We start from the raw sequence: 20,172 nt of genomic DNA on the forward strand, positions 1-20,172 counted from the left end.
CAAGACAGGGTCTGGAAGGCTAGTATTTGAGCCCAGTATTTTCTGACATAGGATTCCCTCACTGCTGACACCAGGAAATTGAGGACTTTCGGGGCCATAGCTTGCCTAAGGGTCCACAGTGGTAGGGGGAGGTCTTAGATAAGAATTCAGGGTCCAGGCCTCTGTCCCTGCTCCAAGCTTTGGTCCTATCACCTCTCTTCATTGTTCACATTGCCCTGCTCCAGCCTGGTCTCTTGCATATTGAAAACTATGCCAGCAGTGGCTCATTCTTATGCCTTGTGACATTCTCCCAGAGTCTCTCAGTGACCGTAAACACCGTCAGCAAGGCTCTGCTTCTGGGTCTCCTATACACTGGTTTCCAGCTCTTATTCAGCCTCCCCTTTAAGGATGGGTCTTCTCCATGACTCTGCCCTTGCTCTGGTTCTGGTGCTTTACTCTCTCCTCACCCACGGGTGCTGCTTCAACTCCGAGGATGACATCCTTGGCAAGGGCAAGGCTCTAAGCACCCATCCCCCACTTCTGCCATGACAGACCCCTCCCCCCATGCAATTACACAGGTACTTCAAGTTAATATCTCTAAACATAAGAATCCTCCCATTATCACTGCTCTCTGATAGCTTTTATAACACCTGGCTTAATTTTGGCAATTTATATTTCCTTCCTTTCGGCTTGGGAGTCCCAAATTTTCAGTGTCCGAAAAGGCTCCTCTGTCCCTGGATCCCAGATGTAAGGGTTTCCTGGTCATAGGCATTCATGCACACATTCCACGAATAGTTTCTGAGTATATTTTCTGGTCAGAGTTGGCTCCAGAGGATAGGTTCCATGGCAAAAGACTGGTTTAACTCTGAGGTGAATACAGGAAGCATCAGTTAAAGCCATTCTGACAATAAAGAAATGTTTGTATAATCTCAAAGAACTCTAATAGTGTGGAAAGGCTGCCGCTGTGTGTCAGAATAGGAATGGAGGGCAAGGATATCCTAAACAGGGAGAATGGCAGGCAGCATGCTTTTGGGCTTTAGGAATCCTTGTGTGTGCCTGTGTTAGGTAGAGTAACTGTGTCCAAAGACGCCCAGACCCAAATCTCTACGTCTGTGAATTTGCTACATTATAGGGCAAGGGACTGAAGTTGTAGATGATATTGAGGCTACCATCAAGGAACCCTTAGAGAGCTTTTACTGGATGATCAGTGCAGCTCAGTGCATTCACTTGGGGTCCTTGAACATGGAAGAGGGAGGGGCTGATGAGATGGCACAGGGTCAGGGTGTCTGCTGCCGGTTGTTGAGCCAGTTTGTTTCCACGATGGAAGGAGAGAACAGACTCCTGCAAGTTATCTTCTGCTCTCTCCATGTGATCTGCAACATGTGCATGCATATTCCCACACAAGCACACAAAACAAATAAATAAAAATGTATTATTATTATTATTTAAAGTGGAGGGAGATAGAAGGAAACCAGAGAAAGAGCTCTGATAACGGGAGCGGAGCAATAGTGTGTGGAAGGCCCTTGGCGGTGATAACGTCCATCTATCAAAGATTATATAGTTAACACCCATGTGCCCTCAGAGGACCAGATCCAAGAAAATGCAGAAGGGTCACAGGAGGGCACCCAAGGGCAACGCCAAGACCCCAAGGACCAGGTGCTCCTCCTTCCCCTTCCGCAGGCCCTCCTTTTACTGGGCTGCGGGGAGGGGGGGCAGCGTCTCAAGAACAAGCCCCAAGAGACAAGGTGGTTGAGACAGCTGCGCTATGCATCCCCACCTCAAGTCCCCCAGATCAGCCAGTCCTGTCCCCTCTGCTTTCTCTGCCCCGGTTCCCGCATCTCAGGCTGCTCTTTGGCGGCCGCGGAGGTTGCTGCCTGCCTTCCTGAAGCACGGGACACACGTGGCACGAGCAGAGGTCAGCGTCGGGAGCTGGTGGCTGGTCCTGTGGGCTTCTCACTTCCCTTCCCCAACCGCCGAGCATGCAGGTGCCCAGCGGAGCCCCGCAGGCGGGGCGGACACTATGGACACGCCCCCGTGTGAGTCCCCGCTGCCCCGCGGGAGGAAGCGCCAGAGTCGCCGCTGTCCTGAGCGCAGCTGGGTTCCACTCCCGTCCCGTGCCAGCGACATCACCCATTGCGGCTGCGGGCACCGGGTACCGTGCTCCAGGCTGGCCGGGGATGCGAGCTGCTCCCGCGACGACATGGCAGCCTCAGGTGGGTAGCAGGCACGGTGCTCCCGGGCTCCTGGCTCGCGTCCCCGCCGCTGGTCCCCGAGCCTCTCTGGCGCTACCCGCACAGCCTGAAGTGCTTTTCTCTAACTACTTTGGTCGTTAGTGTCGGGATCTTGTATTTTTTCTGGTCTTTTCTCAGGACTCTGTCGCAAACTTCCCCTGCCAACTTTCTCTCATTTCTCCTAGCCGGCCTGTGCACGATTCTCTCCAGCTCCTTCCTGAGCCTCGCCCCATCCTAGTTTCGAAGCCTCCTTTTCTCTCTCTAATTCTGGCCCAAGTAGCCCTGAAATCTCCTTCTCTGCTTAACTTTTGAGTATTGAGACAGTTGAAAGGAGGTGGAATGTTGGCTTCTTTTTGCTTCTCTTAGGGTCTTATCCGACCAATAGGGGGCGCTCAGGCGGTCCTAGGTGGTCCCCGGAGATCAGAAGTGGTCTTGGGTCAGCTTCAGAAGCCTTTTTCTTCCATCGCATTTGTATCTTCTCTCTGGAATTTTGCTAAAACCCGAGACCGCTGTTTCTTTAGTGTTACTCTTAGTGTGTTCTCTGTAGAACTTTCAGGTCCAAGGAGAATTGGAAATTGGGGGGCAAATCTACCCATCAGAAAGTGACAGTGTTTCTTCTGGCTGGTTTTGGGTTCCTTTCTGGATCACAGGCACATGCAACTTGGCAAGTCCTCAGCTCACTGAGGTCTAGGACAAGCCACATAATGATAATGATGAAAGACAATTGAGCCCTGCCTATACACCTCAGCGGACATTAGACATGGTGATGACAAGATGGGCTTTGTTTCTGTTCACCACAGGGTCTTGGTGTGAAAGAACACCGTAAGCAAATGGGGAATTTGCTAGCTGATAAGAGAGAGTTGCCATGTTTTCGGTTTGGTTTACTTGTGTTTACCCAGCCCCCCTCTGATGCTTTTAAGAGAGACAATGCATGAAAACAGGAAGAAAGAACTGTTGTGGGCTGAGGGAAGTCAGCTCTTGGAAAGGAAGGGAGCAGATGATAGATTGAAGAACCAACCTTCTCCAGATCTGCCAAGGTCTAGCCTGAGGCCATGGTACTTAGGAACCAGGGTACAAAGGGCTCTAATGGTACAGGCGGGTGGGAGGTGGTTCATCTGTGCCTGAGGCTACCTAGCCAGGCTCTATGGGTTAGAAGAATCAGCGATATAGGTAAGGTGAGTTCATTCACTAGGCAGACATTGATCACATGCTTGCTGTTTCCAGGTACTGTAGTAGGTGCTCAGGAAACAAAGAGATAAAAGCCATGTAACTGTGCGGACAGGGAAGGCAACAAGTGGTTTAATAAGGAAAGTACTTGGCATGATACGTGCGATGGGAAAACGGGCAGGATTGGGGGGGGGGGTTGAGTTAGAATTTTAAATGGAATGGTTAGGTGAAGAAGTCTCAGAACAAGGGAAACTAGTCAAGACCCAAAGGAGGGCAGGTAGAGGGCCCTGGGCAGGAGAGAGCTCTAAGAGAGAAGAGGTCTGTACCTTGTGTTCAAGATACAGGGAACAGCTATCATGGCTGGGTGGATGGAGGGGTTGGCCAGAGGAGAATATAAACTGGCTAAGCTTCTGCCTCCTTTCTTGTCTGGAGCAGGTGACCCACAAAGTGAGAAGCCTTTGAGGAAAGGAGGCCAAGCAACATGCTTTCCCTAGTTCGTGTCTAGAAGGCTAACTCCAAGGGGCTAAGCTAGACGGGTGGGCTCAGCTTCCAATGAGTACTCTAGCCCAGCAACCAAACCCGCACTATGTGGGGTGCTGAATAAAGCTATCCAAACGTCTTGCTGTCAGTGTCCTCTGTGGTGAGACACCATGCCAGGTGATGTGAGCGAGATTGGGACCCTCTGGGCTCCCTGTGGTCCATAGCTACAAGTACTCCTGAGGGCAGGTCACAAGTGTGGGAAAGCCAAGTTCCTCACTAACATGCCACAGACTAAAGGGTCATCCAGGCCACCGTCCTATATAGTGCCCTTATTTTTTTAAATAATGTTATGTTTAAAGAAAATGCTGTGTCTAACCTCTTGACTTTATGACATGACATCATAGCCAAATGAATGGAGTCATATTCATAGCCATCCCAGGACACACTGAGCCCATGGGCTGCTTGGACACGCCTGAAACAGTGTAATTTCCTCACAAATACATGACTTTGAGCGGAATGTCACAGCCTCCACTAGAGATCTTCCTTCTTATTGCTTTCTTTCTAGTGCACTGATCTGCGTCGGCCTAGATTGCCCTGCCCTGGACTTACACATGAATGGGATCGTGCAGTCTGTGGTTTTAGTGACTGGCTTCCTTCATACTGCATAATGTGTTCAAAGGCCACTTAGCTGTAGCCTAATCCTTTGGTCTTCTTCAATTCCCTGCCACTGGAGGGTGAACGTCAATCTTGTTTCCTGGAAGATGCGTTTTCATTTGCTTGAAATCGTGGAGAATCTTGTTTTTTTTTTTTGGCCTTGAAGGAACCTTGAGTAGCGAGGTGAAATGGTGAAATGCAACCAGCTTGTGCTGGAAATGTTTCCCTTATTTACCAGAGAGAGTGAGAAAAGGGACTGGGACTTCCCCCCAAGGCACCGAGTCTGCAGCTGGTGAAAACTAGAGCCCCCACTTCCAGGCCTTGCCCCCCCCCCCGCCCCCCGAGAGCATGAGGAAAGCTCTCAGATCTTGTCCTGTCCCCTTTCCAGGTCCTTCTCTAGATCTGCCTGTCATTCCTGGACTTATAGGATCACAGGGCCAGCGACATGGCTCAGCTAGTAAGGGTGCTTGTCACCAAGTCTGACTACTTGAGTTGGTCCCCTGGGACTCACGTGGGAGAGGGAGAACTGATTCCTGCAAGTTGTTCCTGGACCTCCACATATATGCCATGGTTTGGTTTCACGAATGCACACAGGGTACACAGAACAGACACGTATGACAATGAATGAATGAATGATGGGCTCCAGGTGGAATGGACAGGGTCCCAGGGTCGCCTTCAGGCACTTCCTCTCAAAGGGCTGCTGAATGACTCAGTGTCACCTCTCTTTTTGGGCTGTGACTCCCCACTGTGGTCAGCCAGCCCCTTCCTGTCCTCAGTTTATTCCCCTCTCCTGTAGCTAAACCTGTTCTTTGAGGTTCCACAAGAACAAAGCCCTTTTCTCCGTCTGTGGGGGTGGGGTGGGGTGTGTGTTTATGGGCTCTTGCATTGTTTCTCTTACTGAATAGAAGAAGTGATTTAGAACCCGGAGCAATGACTTGGGGCTACAGGAAGGGAATTACTACGGAAGAAAGGGGCATTCCCCACACACAGAGAATGATGACAGAGCAGATAGCCAGCCTTGTGTGGCTCCTTCAGGGAGGAACTTGAACTTCCACTTTGGACTTTTTTTTTTTTTTTATAACTTCCCCAGGTTTTGGTTTCAGCCTTGAAGTATTCAGGAGAATGGTAAATTGAATTGCAATCAATATCACAACTAGTGGTATTGATTGAAGTCACATCACACACACACACACACACACACACACACACACACACACAGTCACAGAGGTTGTGATATCAACTTGACTGAGGCACTAACTACTTCTCAAATATCTTAATTTATTATTCATTTTAATTTTATGTGCATTGGTACTTGCCTGCATGTATGTCTGTGTGAGGGTGTTGGATCCCCTGGAACTGGAGTTTCAGACGCCTCGTGAGCTGCCATGTGAGAGCTGGGAATTGAACACAGGTCGGCTGGGAGAGCTGCTGGTGCTCTTAACCACTGAACAATCTCTCTAGCCCCCAGATGGTCTAGGGTTTTTTTGTTTTGTTTTGTATTTTCAAGACAGGGCTTCTCTGTATAGTCCTGGCTGCCCTAGAACTGTTATAGCTCTGTCACTATGTCTGCCTCAAACTCACAGGGATCTACCTACCTCTGCCTTTTGAGTGCTGGGATTAAAGGTATGAACCAGCACTGGCTGGATCCTTATCAAATACTCTTGCTCAATGGGGATTGAGTTCAAACCTTGAGCCCCAGGAACAAGCCACTTTAAATGGCTGTTTTCCATATTCAAGTGTGTCCTTAATAAGCTTATTTTGGAACAGATTTAGATTTCTAGGTAAAAGGCAAAAACCTTGTTCCCACATACTCCAATCTTTCCTTCTAATTGCAATTTACATTAATGTTATAAATTTACTGAAATAACTGAACCAGTATTGATAATTATTATTTTGGAGGGTGCCTTTTAAGATAGGATGTAATCATATAGCTCAGGCTAGCTTGGAACTCACTAGATGTCCCAGGTTGGACTCTATTATAACTTTTGCTTCCTCTGCTCCAACTTCCCATGTTCTGGGTAGTCAGTATTTTTCAGTCTATGCTTTATTCAAGTCTCCTGAGTCTGTACACAATGTCCCGGTTTCTATTCAAGGTACCACATTCTATTTACTAATGCTATCTCCGTAGGCACCTCTCACCTGGGATTTTATTGTATTTTCCTTACCCTTGATTGATTTTATGAGTATCCGTGTTTTGCCTATGTGTATGTATGTGTACCACATACACACTTGATGTTTGAGGAGGTCAGAAGAGGGCATGGATTTTCCCGAATTTCCTGGAATTACAGGTGTGAGCCATCATGTAGATAGATGCTGGGCAGTGAATCCCAGTTCTCTGCAAGAGCAACAAGTGTCCTTAATTGCTGAGCCTACTCTCAAAATCCTTCTGTCTTTTAAAAATGCAGTATTTTTATTGATTGTTTGAGAATTTAATGTGCGCAGACACTGTGTTTTGATTATGTTCACCCCCAGAACATGTCCTGGACCCCTTACTTTCTCCTCCCAACTTCATCTCTCACTTTGAAAGTCTGGAGAAGCACTAGTCAGTGATTTTGTGGACTGTCCCACAGTTGGATTTGTTTTTCACCATTAACTGGGATGATAGATGTTGGGGTTGATCACAGATGTGACGTCCATTCTTAGTTTCAAGAGCACAGACTATAACACAACTCCTGGTTATCCATAACAATCTTTGTCATTGGGTGGAGAAAGTATTTGCTGAGTTTGTCCATTGTAAAATGACTCTCTGTCTTTCCATATTGGGATCTTTGGAAAGAAATCACTAGGCACAGCCCATATTTAGCAAGAGAAGTGTTGTGTTTCCTTGAGGGTGGAGTTGTCTACAGAAATCATCTGAGATGTATATGCATAAGAAATTTATGTTTTTCTTCAGTGTTTTTTGTTTGTTTGTTTGGTTAGTTGGTTTTTTGAACCAGGGTTCAAACTTAGATTACTGTTTCAGAAACAGTCCACTGTCCTTCTCCCAGGGGGAAGATGGACCCCTGCTTCATTATAGGATGCGTGTGCTCATCTAGCCCACATCGTCTCAGAATAGGATGTCAAAGCTGGTGAAGATGAAGGCATGGGACAGGGGTCACAATAATGTTAAGAGCCTACCTTCTTTGAACGTTGATCATTGGAAGATGTGACATGACTCTTCTATAAGAGGAGGAGGCAGGGGTTGGGGCAAAGTATCGAACTGGTCCTGGCTATACCATTGGTTTATTGATAGTGAATTTGATAAGACCCTTCATCTTCTCAAACAAAGTGTTTCAAGGACCAGGTGACTCCACCCCTGCCCTCTTTGCCTGGTAGTTTCTGGCATCTGTGCTTCCTTAGAGGGAGAAGAAAAGCTCATGTCTCAGTGCGGCTGTGGGGAGTGTACAGATACTGTGGTGTAGGTCAGAGCATCCATTCACTGCATTCCCACTTACAATGATGTGCTGGCAATGTGGGATAATGACACCAGTTTCCAACTGCTGAGGGTTCTTTTTTCATTCAGGCTCTGTACTAAGAACTTGACCCAAAATACACATAAAAACTGCCATGCTGTTTCTACTTTCAGAGGAGTAAACCAAGGCCCAGAGGATCTTAATAATTTTCCTAGGGTTGTGTGTCTAGTTGGCAAATCTCACTCCTGTATTTGAAACAGAATCACGCTTCCATGTCAAATCAAACAGTTCAGCTGCTGGCTACCACCTTGATCCCTGGCTAAGTAATCCAATGTGCCGCATTGACCTTTATTTTGTCTTTAAAGTGGGCTAGTACTGGTACCTATGCTCCAAAGATGCTGTGAGGATGAAGTAAATTTACCAGTCCGTGTGTGTGTGTGGAAGAAGACTCGAACAGTACAGGGCTTTATATAAGTGCCTGTTGTTATTAACTAGCACAGACCATCTATGGGGGACAGAGCCATGCAATGTGTGGCTGAAGCAATAGCTTTCAGGATCTAGATAGTGGCTTGGGTTTGGGTGAAGAGTGTGGTGTATCTGGCATATTGGTGGGCTGTAAGTAGGGAAAAGGGCTAGACAATTGCTACAGGTAGACCTGGGAAGTTGTAGCATGCCAGGCCCCGTTGGATGGTTTATCTCCCAGGTTTCTGATTCTCTCTCAGAAGGAGCAGGCATTAACGAGCTTCTGTGTCTCCTTGCAGGGTGGGGCCGAGGATGCGACATCCTCATCTTCTACAGTCCAGATGCAGAGGAATGGTGCCAGTACCTTCAGGAGCTTTTCGTGTCATGCCGTCAGGTCCGCAGCCAGAAGATGCAGACATACCGGCTGGACCCGGATGCCTCCTTCTCTGCTGAGGACCTGCGGGTCTTCCGGAATGCACGGTGCATGCTGGTGCTACTATCTGCAGGGCTGGTGGAATGCTTCTGCCGTCCGGGACTGCTGCCAGTCCTGCAGCGTGCCTTCCACCCACCACAGCGTGTGGTGCGGCTGCTGTGCGGAGTGCAGTCCAGAGATGAGAACTTTCAGGCCTTCTTTCCCGAATGGGAACACTGGCAGGAGCTCACCTGTGACGATGAGCCAGAGACCTATCTGGCAGCCGTGAGGAAAGCCATTTCTGAAGGTAAGGGTTCATGGTAAAGAGGGGCGAGCTCAAGAGGAATTATAGAGCCACGTTCTAGATCCAGGCGAAGTATTTTTATTTGGACATTGGTCATTCGTGCTAGAAAATGACGAAAACTCTCCGGAGACCCTGTGTTCCTCGAGGTTCTAGCTCAGGGATAGAGCACTTCCTAGCATCTACAAGTCCCCAGATTCAATCCCCCAGCGACTTAGGTATTTCTTGGTTTAGAGCAGCCAGATTTCTAAGATGGGATAGGTTGAGTCTTCTTTCTAGAACTTTCTATGTTTCGGAAGACACGGGATCCAGGCTTCCTACTAGAAGGAGGGGATAGGAAGGAGAGACTTTGATGGTTAGGGTGTGAAGGGCTCACCTGCCATCCCTCCTGCTGCAGCCCCCTGCTTGCAGCTCACTTGCAATTTGTCTTTGTAATGACCTCGGACAGCTTGAAGTATCAATGAAAGATAACCTGTTTATGGAGCAATAACACTCTCGTTTTCTGGTCAGCCCACCTTGTATCTTTTGCATTGCTTCTCCTTTCAAACTGATAACATTCCAGACTCTTCCTGCAGGGCTAATGACCTCAGCGGGCCCAGGAAGTGTGATGCACACTCTGATTAACAAAAGCAGAAGATGAGCACTGGGATGGCCGCAGGTCGCTGCTTTTCTTCCCCTTTTGACTTTTCATTTTGGCCTTTGTGTGTGCTGTGGGCAGGCTATGCATCTGTCTTGTGTTTTCTTTCCATTTGAGATCTTACATACTTGGCACCAGCCAAAAAACCTGGACAATTACCAGCCCGATTTCACCAAGCCTCAGTCACCTGTGCATTAATGTAGCTCATCCATCCCCTCCCCCATCTCAGGATCCAAATCCAGACTTTACCATCTCTAAGCTGGGTCTGGTGGTGCATGTAGGCTTGAAATCCAGGCTTTTTGGAAGACCCAAATTTCAAGGTTGGCCTGGATTACACAGTGAGTTCAAGACCCGGCATGGGTAACTTAGTGAGACTCTGTTTAGGGTGGAGTAGGAGGAAGGTAAGGAGAGGTGGAGGATGTAGCTGAGATCTGGAATGCTTCCTCTGCCCTTAGTATATGCAAGGTTGGAGGTTCAGTCTCCAGGACTGAAGCAAGAACAGCGATCCTGTGCCTTTGCTTGCTTTCTATTGCTGTGATAAAACATGCTGACCAAAGGCCATCTGGGGGAAGAAAGGACTGGTTTCAGCTTACAGGTTTTGGTCTATCACCAAGGGAGCTAAAGCAGGGACTTAAGGCAGGAGTTCAAATCAGAGACCGATGGAGGAGTGATGCTTACTGGCATGCTCCCTATAGCTTGCTCAGTTTGCATTCTTATACAACCCAGGACCACCAGCCCATAGGTAGGCCCTTCCTAGACAACAATTCATCAAGACATGCCCAAAGACATGCCCACAGGCCAGGCTGATGGTGGCAGCTCTTCAGCTGAGGTTTCCTTCTTCCCGGCTGATATAACTAGTGAGTATGAGCAGGTCACAGCATGGTAGAGCTGTGCTCACTTTATAACACAAATAACTGGTGTTAATGGGGGAGATGACTCACCTGAAATGCAGTTTTCTGGAGTTTGCTCATCTTGACTTTGAAATGACAGAAAAAACACACCATTAGAATGTGCATGATCACATTCCATTGCTTTTTTTGGGAGCTGTGACCCATGCAAATTTACAAAGAACCCAGACACACTAGTTGTTCCTCCCCAAGAGTTATGCCATTGCAGTGGTCCAATGCAACCCCATTGCAGGTCACCATGATCTGCCAGTCAATCATTCAGAGCTCCCTGGGAATATTGTCACTTCACAGTATGTGTTCATAATTGTTGTCTGAAAACAGTATTATGGCTATATGTTTAAAAATATTGAAGGCTTGAGAAGAAGCTCGATGACAAAGTGCTTGCTTAATGCACATTAAGTCCCAAGATGTGGGTGCTGGACGTTAAGAACTTGTACTGCACTGCTCTTGCAAAAGGGCCTGAGTTTGGTTCCCAGTACTCAGGTCAGGTGACTCACAACTACCAGGAATCTCAGCTCCTCTGGGAGCTGTGGGCTCCCGGTGCTTCTATACCCCCCCCCACATGCACACAGACACGTGTGCACATATAACTAAGTAGTAAAGTTAAATCTTAAAAAGTATTACTTTTAGGATTATCTGGGTTTGTGCAGTGGTTAGACATCAGCGTACATCAATCTCCCCTGCTATTTTACTTTTTACCCCTCTGGGGCAGTATGCTGTGAGCCTTCACCTTCCAGTGTTTCAGAAGGTGAATTATTTCACAGTAGTGTTTCTGTTCCAAGAACAAACAACCTGCCATTGGAAAGAGATTATTTTAATAAGCAATTAAAGTAAGCGGCTTAGTGGGAAATCTGCAGTTCAGAATCAGTGGTGAAGGGACATATAGACTTAAAGAAATGGAGGGGTGTGGAGACTCAGATTGCTGGTGCTCACATGCAGTTGAATTGAATAAGTGCTTCTCAGATTTTCATGTACAACGAAGAACCTGAGGACCTTATTAGTAGCATATGTTGACTGAAGGCTGGGTAGAACTCCAGGATTTGCATTTCTTCTTCTTCTTCTCTCATACATTACACACCAACTGCAGTTTCCTCTTCTTCCAGGCCCTCCCTGACCCAGACCCACTCCTCCTTTTATCCCTTCAGAAAAGAACAGGCCTACAGCTATCAACCTGGCCTAACAAATTACAATAAAACTAGGCACAGACCCTCATATCAAGTCTGTATGAGGTAACCCAGTAGGAGGAAAAAGGTCCCAAGCACAGGCAAAAGAGTGAGAGACACCCCTCACTCACACTGTCAGGAGTCCCACAGGGACACCCAGATACACAACCATAACATATTTCTAAGTCAGACCCACACAGGCTCTCTGATTGCTACTCCAGTGTCTCTAAGCCCTATATGTGCATTGGTGCTTTGCCATGGGTGTCAGGTCACTTAGAACTAGAGTTTCAAACAGTTACAAGCTGCCATGTGGGTGCTGGGAATTGAATCCAGGCCCTCTGGAAGAGCAGTCAGTGCTCTTAACCACTGAGCCATTTCTTCAGGCCTGAATGTGCAGATCTAACAAGCTCCTATACTGTTGCCAGTGTGTCTCAGGGTCCACCACCTTCAGGCCACTGGTCACAGTTCTACTGTGCATGAACCATTTTCTCAAAGCTCTACTTCTCTGGAAACCAGGGCGGCTCTTGGATACCCAGTGGTCTAGGTATAAAATGAGACCAGGGTTTGATGGTTAATTTGTTAGTTTTCAGTGTGGAACCCTAGAGTTCTCTTCTACTTACCAAGTCAGTGTGTTCACTCTGACTGGTTTTGATCTTTCAGTTCTCTAGATAGAAATGGTCCTGACTTTGAGATGGGGGTCCTACTGCTACAATAATTCCCACTCTTTCTTCACTTAATCATTGATCAATATTTCTATGTCATGAAAAATATTTTGGTGGATTTATTATATCTCTAAGCTTGGCCGTCTCCTTAAAGTTCAACAGATGTTTTAATTAGAGTCTGCAGTGTGTTGGAGTTTATCTTCCAACTTCTTCATCTGTGAACTGATGGGTTGGACCAACAATGTGGAAGGTTTCTTCCAGCCCCATATGTATGCTGTAATATATTATTATACACTTGCTAAGAAGATGGCAAGTCACCAAAACTTTTCAATAGGTCCAGTCCAGTTCCCAGCAACAGTGCATGCAGTACGGGATCCTATTGTTCTGGATTATTTTCTGGACTTGTTGGGTGATTATTTTCAAATAAGGAAGTGAGAAAACCCAGGGTACAGCACAGCAATTATTTCCTCTTTTGACTGAAGCTCTATTCTTTGCTGCAAATCTCACTGGAATACAAAAATAGATTCTGTGAGACTATGTGGGGGAAGAACTCGGTGGTGGGTGATAGGGAGCTTGTTTCAAAGACTCTCCTGTGTGTTTGTTTGCACATATGTGCATATGCATGCTTGCCCACTTGCTGAGTGTGGAGAGAGGCATGGAAAGCTCTTGTTTAGCACCACAGTGGTGATCTTCCCTGCTTTTGAAATTGTTTATTTATTCTCTGTGTGTGTTCAGGTGTGCAGAGGCCAGAGGTTGACCTCTGTTGTCTTCCTTTATGGCTCTCCACCTGGTCCTCTCACTGAGCCTGGAGCTTACAGCTTAGCTAAACTGACTGCACCCCACCATTTTTCCAGCACTAAGATTACAGGCAAGCTCTATTATGCCTAGCTTTTAGGTGGATGCTGGTGTTTGAATTCAGGTACTTAGACTTACACAGTGAGTACTGTACCAAATGAGAACCCAGCCCTTGTCTACCTTCTTCATTTGCATTATTCTCTACCTGCTTCCCCTGCCTCACCAGACCATCTATGTTTCAGGAGGTCTCATGGTATCCGAAATTACAAAGTATTTCCCCTTTGGTTCCCATGGGAAACCGTGAGAGGGTAATATCTATATGTGATTTTCTTTGTAGATATTAGCATTCCATTGATTTTTAGTTTTCCAGTTTTATTGAAGTATAATTGACAAAAATAAATGTACTCTTAAGTGCAAGGATTTGTAATACATGTATAGTGTAAAAACTAATTAGCATGTCAAATTAGTTAGCATTATCTCTCCCCACTGTGTGTGTGTGTGTGTGTGTGTGTGTGTGTGTGTGTACTGAGGACTCTTCGAAAGTCCAGTAAATTCTATGGTATTATTAACTCTGACTTCTATATTGTACAATAAAATCCTGGCACTTACTCATTTCCAGACTGCAGCTGAACCTCTGGATGGAGTGCCATTCCCCCAGCCTCCATCCCTTGGCCACCACATGCTCCTCTACATCTATGAGTCTGACTTCTTTAGATTGCATGTGTATAGGGGGCTGTGCTGAATTCATCTTTCTGTATCTGGCTCATGAGCCTTACCACAATGTCCTCTGGGTTCATTCACATTGCAAATGACAGGATTTTCTACTGTTCTGTAACTGAGTAATATTCCTTTATGCATTTTCTCAAATTAAAAGGAATATTGTTCCCAAATAAAGTAATTATGCTTATCACAATGCTTAAAAAAGGGTTTTAAAAGTGATATTTTTCCCTTTATTGCAAGTAAACAAAGAGGGTCTTCACATGCTTCATGACTGGTTTTATGAATCTCTGTTGATTTCTTCCTTTTCATATCAACTGTAGTGTTCCCACAGACCAAGCGCAGAGCCAACACCAAATGTCCCTGCATCGCTATAGACTTTGTCCATGGCTTTGCTGTGGGTTTGGTTGTTGTACTTTATTTTTTTAAAGGTTTCCACTTGTGCCCTGGTTTAGTTCAATATATAGAACATCTAGTAATAAGCTGAAAGCTTGTGTGTACATGTGTGTATATGTGTGTATGTGTGCAAGTGCTTGTGCCTGTGCATATGCTCACAGAGGCCAGGAGAGAGGATGTTAGGCGTCCTGATTAATTGCTTTTTGCCTTATTCATTTGCTAAGCTGATAGCCAGCAAGCTACTGGTTCTGACTCCTGTCTCCGTCTCCTTCCCATAGCACTGGATTGAAGGCACACACAGCCGTTAATGGCTTTAAAAACATTTTTTTTTTTTTTTAAAGTAATAGAACATGTGCTGGGATCCTAACTTGGGTCTTCATGCTTGTGCAGCATGATTGTTACCCACTGGGCTATCTCTAGCCTGGGTGAGTTTTTGCTTTTGTTTTGACAGTTACTCAGTAAAATGAATTGGGCATTTTCTGCACAAGTGTAGATAGGCAGATGGTCTTACTGCCATTGTACAAACGGGGAAACAGAGGCTCAGGAGGTTCAATGCCTGTGTGAGGAACAAGACGCTCACTTTGGCACCAAAGGCCTTTTTGCTTCACAATATTCCCCCCTTTGCCTTGCATTTTCCCTGTCTTCCTTCCCCACCTTCCTCTTTCCTGTTCAGACTAGAAACGAAGCAAGGCACTACAGGAGAAAAAGGCAGAGGAAGCTGAGGCCTCCTTGACTCTCCAGACCACAGGTTCCCAGGCCAGGCAGGGCCCTGATGTTGGCCTGGTGCTTTGTATGCAGAACTCCACCCTGACCCGCTGCACCACAGTGTCTGGGGTTAGCCCTGGGAATATGAATTTCAGAAAGCGTCACTAGCCAGGTCTGGGCTCTGTCTGGGGCCCGGTGTTCCACCATTTGCTTCTTCTTGTCAGAAGAGGCAGCAAACCCAGTCTGTTCCGGAAAGTCACGGGACAGTAGTCCCAGGGGCTCAGAGTTTGGCTTTCACTTATTGGCACAGGTCCTCAGAGAAGTCAGACCCTGTCAGAGAAGGGGAAGTCTGTGTGCTTGCTGTGTGGTGGCTCGTGGATGGTAAGTTATGGATGACTTCTGGGGTTCACTGTAGAGACGGAGGGGAAGGAGATGGCTTGAAATCTGTTGGACTGGACGAGTTTCGTCCCACTGTCCCATGTGGCTGTGGACTTCGGATCTTGATCTTTGTGTGTCACGGTTTAGTTGACTTTGCAGCCAGCTCCTCGTCATATCCTTGTATACCCCCCGCTGCTGGGTACTTTCTTCATACTTTCCCTTTTGAAATGATCTATGCTTTGGAGTAGGAGGCGCCAGGCTGGGATGGTGAAACCTTCCTGGCGTCACTGAAAAGCTACAGTCTGTCCAATTGTCATTATATTTTCCCTGACAGGCTCCATGACCATTCTGTGAGGTCTGGGGCACTGTCCTAACTTCATGGCTCACTGCCAAATGTACCTGGAACAGTTAATAAAGCCTAATGCCCAATGAAAGACCCATGCCCGTGGACTCTCTCCACTGTAATCTCCAAGTCCCTCGGAACTCTAGATTCCCCCACAAAGTTGTGAGCTCCAGGGGGAGGGGATGGTGAGCTTGACACCCCCCTCAACTGCCCAGTCAGTTCATGTCACCCTTCTCTCCATTCATTTGGACTGTCTGTGTTCTTTCAGAGAACGTATCTGCCTGCCCTTTGGTTGAGAGTGATTGGTGGGCTACTGTGGGAAGGTGGTACAAAGTGCTAAGTCCTCTGGGGGATCTGCGTAAATTCACCAATGTAAATTCACCAGCGTAGGTGGGAATGGTGTCAGTAGACAGGGATTTTGTTTGTTTGCTTGATTTGGAAATAGGGTCGCATCATGTAGTTCCGGTTGGTCTGTAACTCAATATCTAGACCAGGCTGGCTCCCAGCGCACAGAGATCTGCCTGCTTTTTGCAGGCTTGGATTAGAGGTCTGAGCCCCCACACTCCACTTAGATGCAGGCATTTTATCCATTCATTTCTTACCATGTTGTTGAAGGATTTTTTCCCTTCCTCCCTCCCTCCCTCCCTCCCTCCCTCCCTCCCTCCCTCCCTCCCTTCCTTCCTTCCTTCCTTTCTTTGCGTCTTGCTTCCCCTGGGACCATTATAATTAAAACTCAGAAGGATCCATAGTCTCTTACTCCCGAGGAGTCCTTTTCTAGACATCATTTTATTTGATCTCCATTGCTTCCCTATGAAGCAACGCTAATATTACCAACATCTTCAAGATGGCAGGCAAGGACCCAGAAGTGGCACCCTTTGCTCAGGGTCACAGCTTTTTTCATCTGCAGAAGGCCGAGACCAGGGCCGCCTGCTCTGTAGTCCGGTATCTAGCCACTTCTTTCTTCAGATGGCAGGGCCAGTCTTTCCCCTGATGTTACCTGTTGGGCTGTTCTCAGGGCCCCATGCTGGGGTCATGTGAGGACTGATGTTGTGTGTCTACATGTGAGCACTGTCTAAGATACACACAGTATATGCTGCACGGGTGATGTGAAATTTTCTAGTAGTTGCTGTTAGGAAAAAAAAATGCCATAAAAAGGTAGGCAAAATTAACCTTAGGATTTATGTAGCTCGATCTATTTTTATTTTAATAGACATTAAGTATAAAATCAACTTAGGGAGCTGGAGAGATGAGTCCCACGGCATGTGCTTCAAAACATGTCTCCTTCAGTTGTTTATCAGTGCATCAGTCACTGAGTTCTTGGGGAGCACCTGCCAGGAACTGCATGTTGTGAGGGCCCCCTCTTCATCTTCGCCATCTCTCACCAGTCTCTTCTTTTTTTGTGTGTTTTTTCTCACTCACTTCCCCCCCCACACGATTTTTGAAACTTTCTGTATTTTAAAAACTGATTTTAAATTATGTGTATTATTTATGGGCATGTGAGTGCACTGTGTGAGGAGGCCAGAAGAGGGCGTTGGATCCCCTGAAGCCAGAAGCAAGTGTGAGCAAATGGACTTGGGCCATTTGGAAGAGCTGTATGTGCTCTTACCCCTCTCTGAGCCCAAACTTTCTGTATTTTGCCACCTGCTTAGCTGTGTTCCCGAGATCTAGAAATTCACTTCTGTTAACACAAATTATCTATGCGGAATCATCAAGCTTCGGTATTTGAAAATGACCAGTTCACCACCTGAAGTGGTGAGACTGAGCTCCCGCAAGCTTTTGTGGAGACCGAATCACACTGGGCTACTTGATTGCCCTTCAGGAAATCATCGTCGGGTCAGGTCCTGGCCAAGTAGATTGTTGTCTGTCCGGGAGGCGAACCTGTCACGGGCTGCACAAAGATCCAGACAGCTCTCTTTATGCTGATATGGAAAGTCAGACAAAACTGAGTAAAGGGAAGAAGCAAGAGAGAAGAGTGTGCCTCTCGCAATGTCAGTTAGATATTTAAAAGGAGTGCCTGTCCATGCTGATATGCACATCTATGAGAATATGCTCTTAGCTTTCTTTCTAAAAAGATGCACAAGAAACTGTCACAGGAGGGTACTTAGGGGTAGATGGAAGGCATTTTGAACTTTTGTTGTAGATGTTTCCCTACTGTTTTATTTTTCTATGTTTATGAATTCCTTTCAGTTAGGAACTTTAGAGGAAAGGCAAACAAAACAAAAACGATTATCTTGGGGAGTTTGTGTATGTAGAGGAAGGTGTTGGGTTTTTGTTCTCTACTCAAAGTAGGCTGAACTGAAGATTGAGTTCCTTGTGAAAACCCCTTTGGCCTTTTCCCCAAGACAGGTCTTCTGGTAAGGGGAAGTGACATGGCATTGGTTTGCACCATTGCTAAGTCTGCACTGTCACTCACCTGATGTGGCCCCACGCCTGTGAAGCGGGAACTACAGTTTCTAAGAGAGTCCACAGGACTTGATTCTCCTGCATCTGTACTGATGACCTCTTAAGTTACTCCAGTCTCTATGGGGACTGCTAAGAGAACATGAGTGTGTATTGCATTGGTGGACACTAGCTGCAGCAGCCAAGTCGCTTGGTTATTCTGGATCTGTTCCCATTCTCTTTGAAATTCTAGGGTGGGGTTGGTATAGAGATATGAGTTGACACCTCAGACACTTAGAGCCGTAAAAATCCCGTGGTTTTGGTTCCATAGCATTTTTAATCCTTTCCCTTTCATTGCTGAGTCTCAAAGTGAGACCTTTTTTTTAAATGCATTCGAGTATATTTACAGTGCATTTATTGCAGCTAAGAAGCATCATTCACAACAGGGCTTATGGAAAGCCTGAACTGACTTGTTAATGGTTGCTTTCAGTGTATGGACACGGCTCCAGTTCAGTCTTAGATGATGGCGTCACAACATCTTTATCCTGTGGAATGGTAGGGCATGTGCATCTATCTGCATCTAACATTTTACTTTTTTTTTTTTTTTTTTGCTATGGTATACAGGAAGATATACATATGTGAGTTCTTAGGAAGATGATGAGGGTAGGGGAAATGAGAGCAAACGAGGCATGACAGAAGATCGGTTAATTTCCCTCTATTACAGGTTTTCACAACTTTTCAATTTTGTTTCCACTAGTCGGTCACATGGCCAAGAGTATGTCCGAGAGGCCCCCAAATAGGATCGTTTAATGCCGCCAATGACTCTTGACATGCCTATTTAGAGAAATCACCGAAGCCACAGTTGAGCTTGTCGTAAGGACTTTCGGGCAGACAACTATCTTAGCCAGTTCCCAAAATGTAGACTTGAACAAAGGCAGCTTATACACAAGACACAGAAAAACGAATAAAGTTAGTAACTGAGGAAAATGGCTCCTTTTGTGCTGAGGAAGAAAGACAGCTGGAGACTTTCTGGTGTTTTCTTTTTCATGCTTAATAAAAATTACTAGTCTCTACAGATGATGTTTTATACATGTAAGTGCCTGACAAGTGGTGGAAGGGCCGATGACTGGATGGGTTGGTAAAAACCGGTTCGGGGCTGTTTGTGGTACACTTGGTCTCATTTTGAATATCCCAGGTCAAGAGGAAGATTTCTCCCGTGTGCATCCTACTGAGGGGCCCACGCAACTGGTGTCTTTTGCATTGTGGATCATTGCTGTGGGGTGGTTTGTCTTGTGTCATATAGTCCAGATGTTTATAACAGTTTATCCAAATCAAAATAGGTCTGTAGATTACATCATTTTATCCTGTGTCTATACTTAAGCATGGAAGACTATTTATCCCATAAAATAGTTGAGGAAAACAGTCTGAAGCCCATTGGAATGTATGCAGATCCATTAGTAGCAGAGATTAAATTGTGTCTCTTTTTTCAAAAAAAAAAAAGGATCATGAAAGTAAAAATATCTGTAATTTGGAAGAAACTTCTAGAATTGGCTTAACTACCCCCCAAGACTATTTGGAATTTATGCCATCTGAATGTATGTGACTTTACCATCATCTTTTCACAGTTATAGTTGTATTGGGCTCTTATATAAAATGACGTGAGAGAGCCTGCACATTCTGCCCAACAAGGTGCTAGTTTCACAAGCAGCCTGTGGGCTCTTTCTCGAACATCTGATAACACAGGAAATAGAGGAGGAGGCCTATGATGAAATGAAAATGCTCTACTTTAAATTAGACTAAAATAACTTTCCACTTACATGTATAATGGTAGAAACTGTACCTATAGTCAAATAGGACATGCATCAAAACTAATGATGTTTACACAAGCTGCTGGTCTGTTTTTAAAAATTCTTTTTGAGATAGAGTTTCTCTGTGTAGCCCTGGCAGTCCTGGAACTAGCTCTATGGCCTGAAACTCAGAGCTCTGCCTGCCTTTGCCTCCCAAGTGCTAG

General features: G+C 46.1%; 1 protein-coding gene across 1 annotated transcript in view; it reads left to right on the plus strand.

The window, feature by feature from the left end:
• The first annotated feature begins 1,871 nt into the window (after window positions 1–1,871).
• The window catches only part of Pik3ap1 (phosphoinositide-3-kinase adaptor protein 1), a 112,547-nt gene continuing 94,246 nt past the window's right edge, over window positions 1,872–20,172 (plus strand). The window contains exons 1-2 of the mRNA XM_051199741.1: window positions 1,872–2,192; window positions 8,665–9,084. Coding sequence (XP_051055698.1) covers window positions 2,000–2,192; window positions 8,665–9,084 — 613 coding nt within the window. The 5' untranslated portion in view covers window positions 1,872–1,999. The remainder of the gene's footprint in view (window positions 2,193–8,664; window positions 9,085–20,172) is intronic.

This window comes from Phodopus roborovskii, unplaced genomic scaffold (genome assembly GCF_943737965.1).
Source record: "Phodopus roborovskii unplaced genomic scaffold, PHOROB, whole genome shotgun sequence".
In the NCBI taxonomy this organism is placed as follows: Eukaryota; Metazoa; Chordata; class Mammalia; order Rodentia; family Cricetidae; genus Phodopus; species Phodopus roborovskii.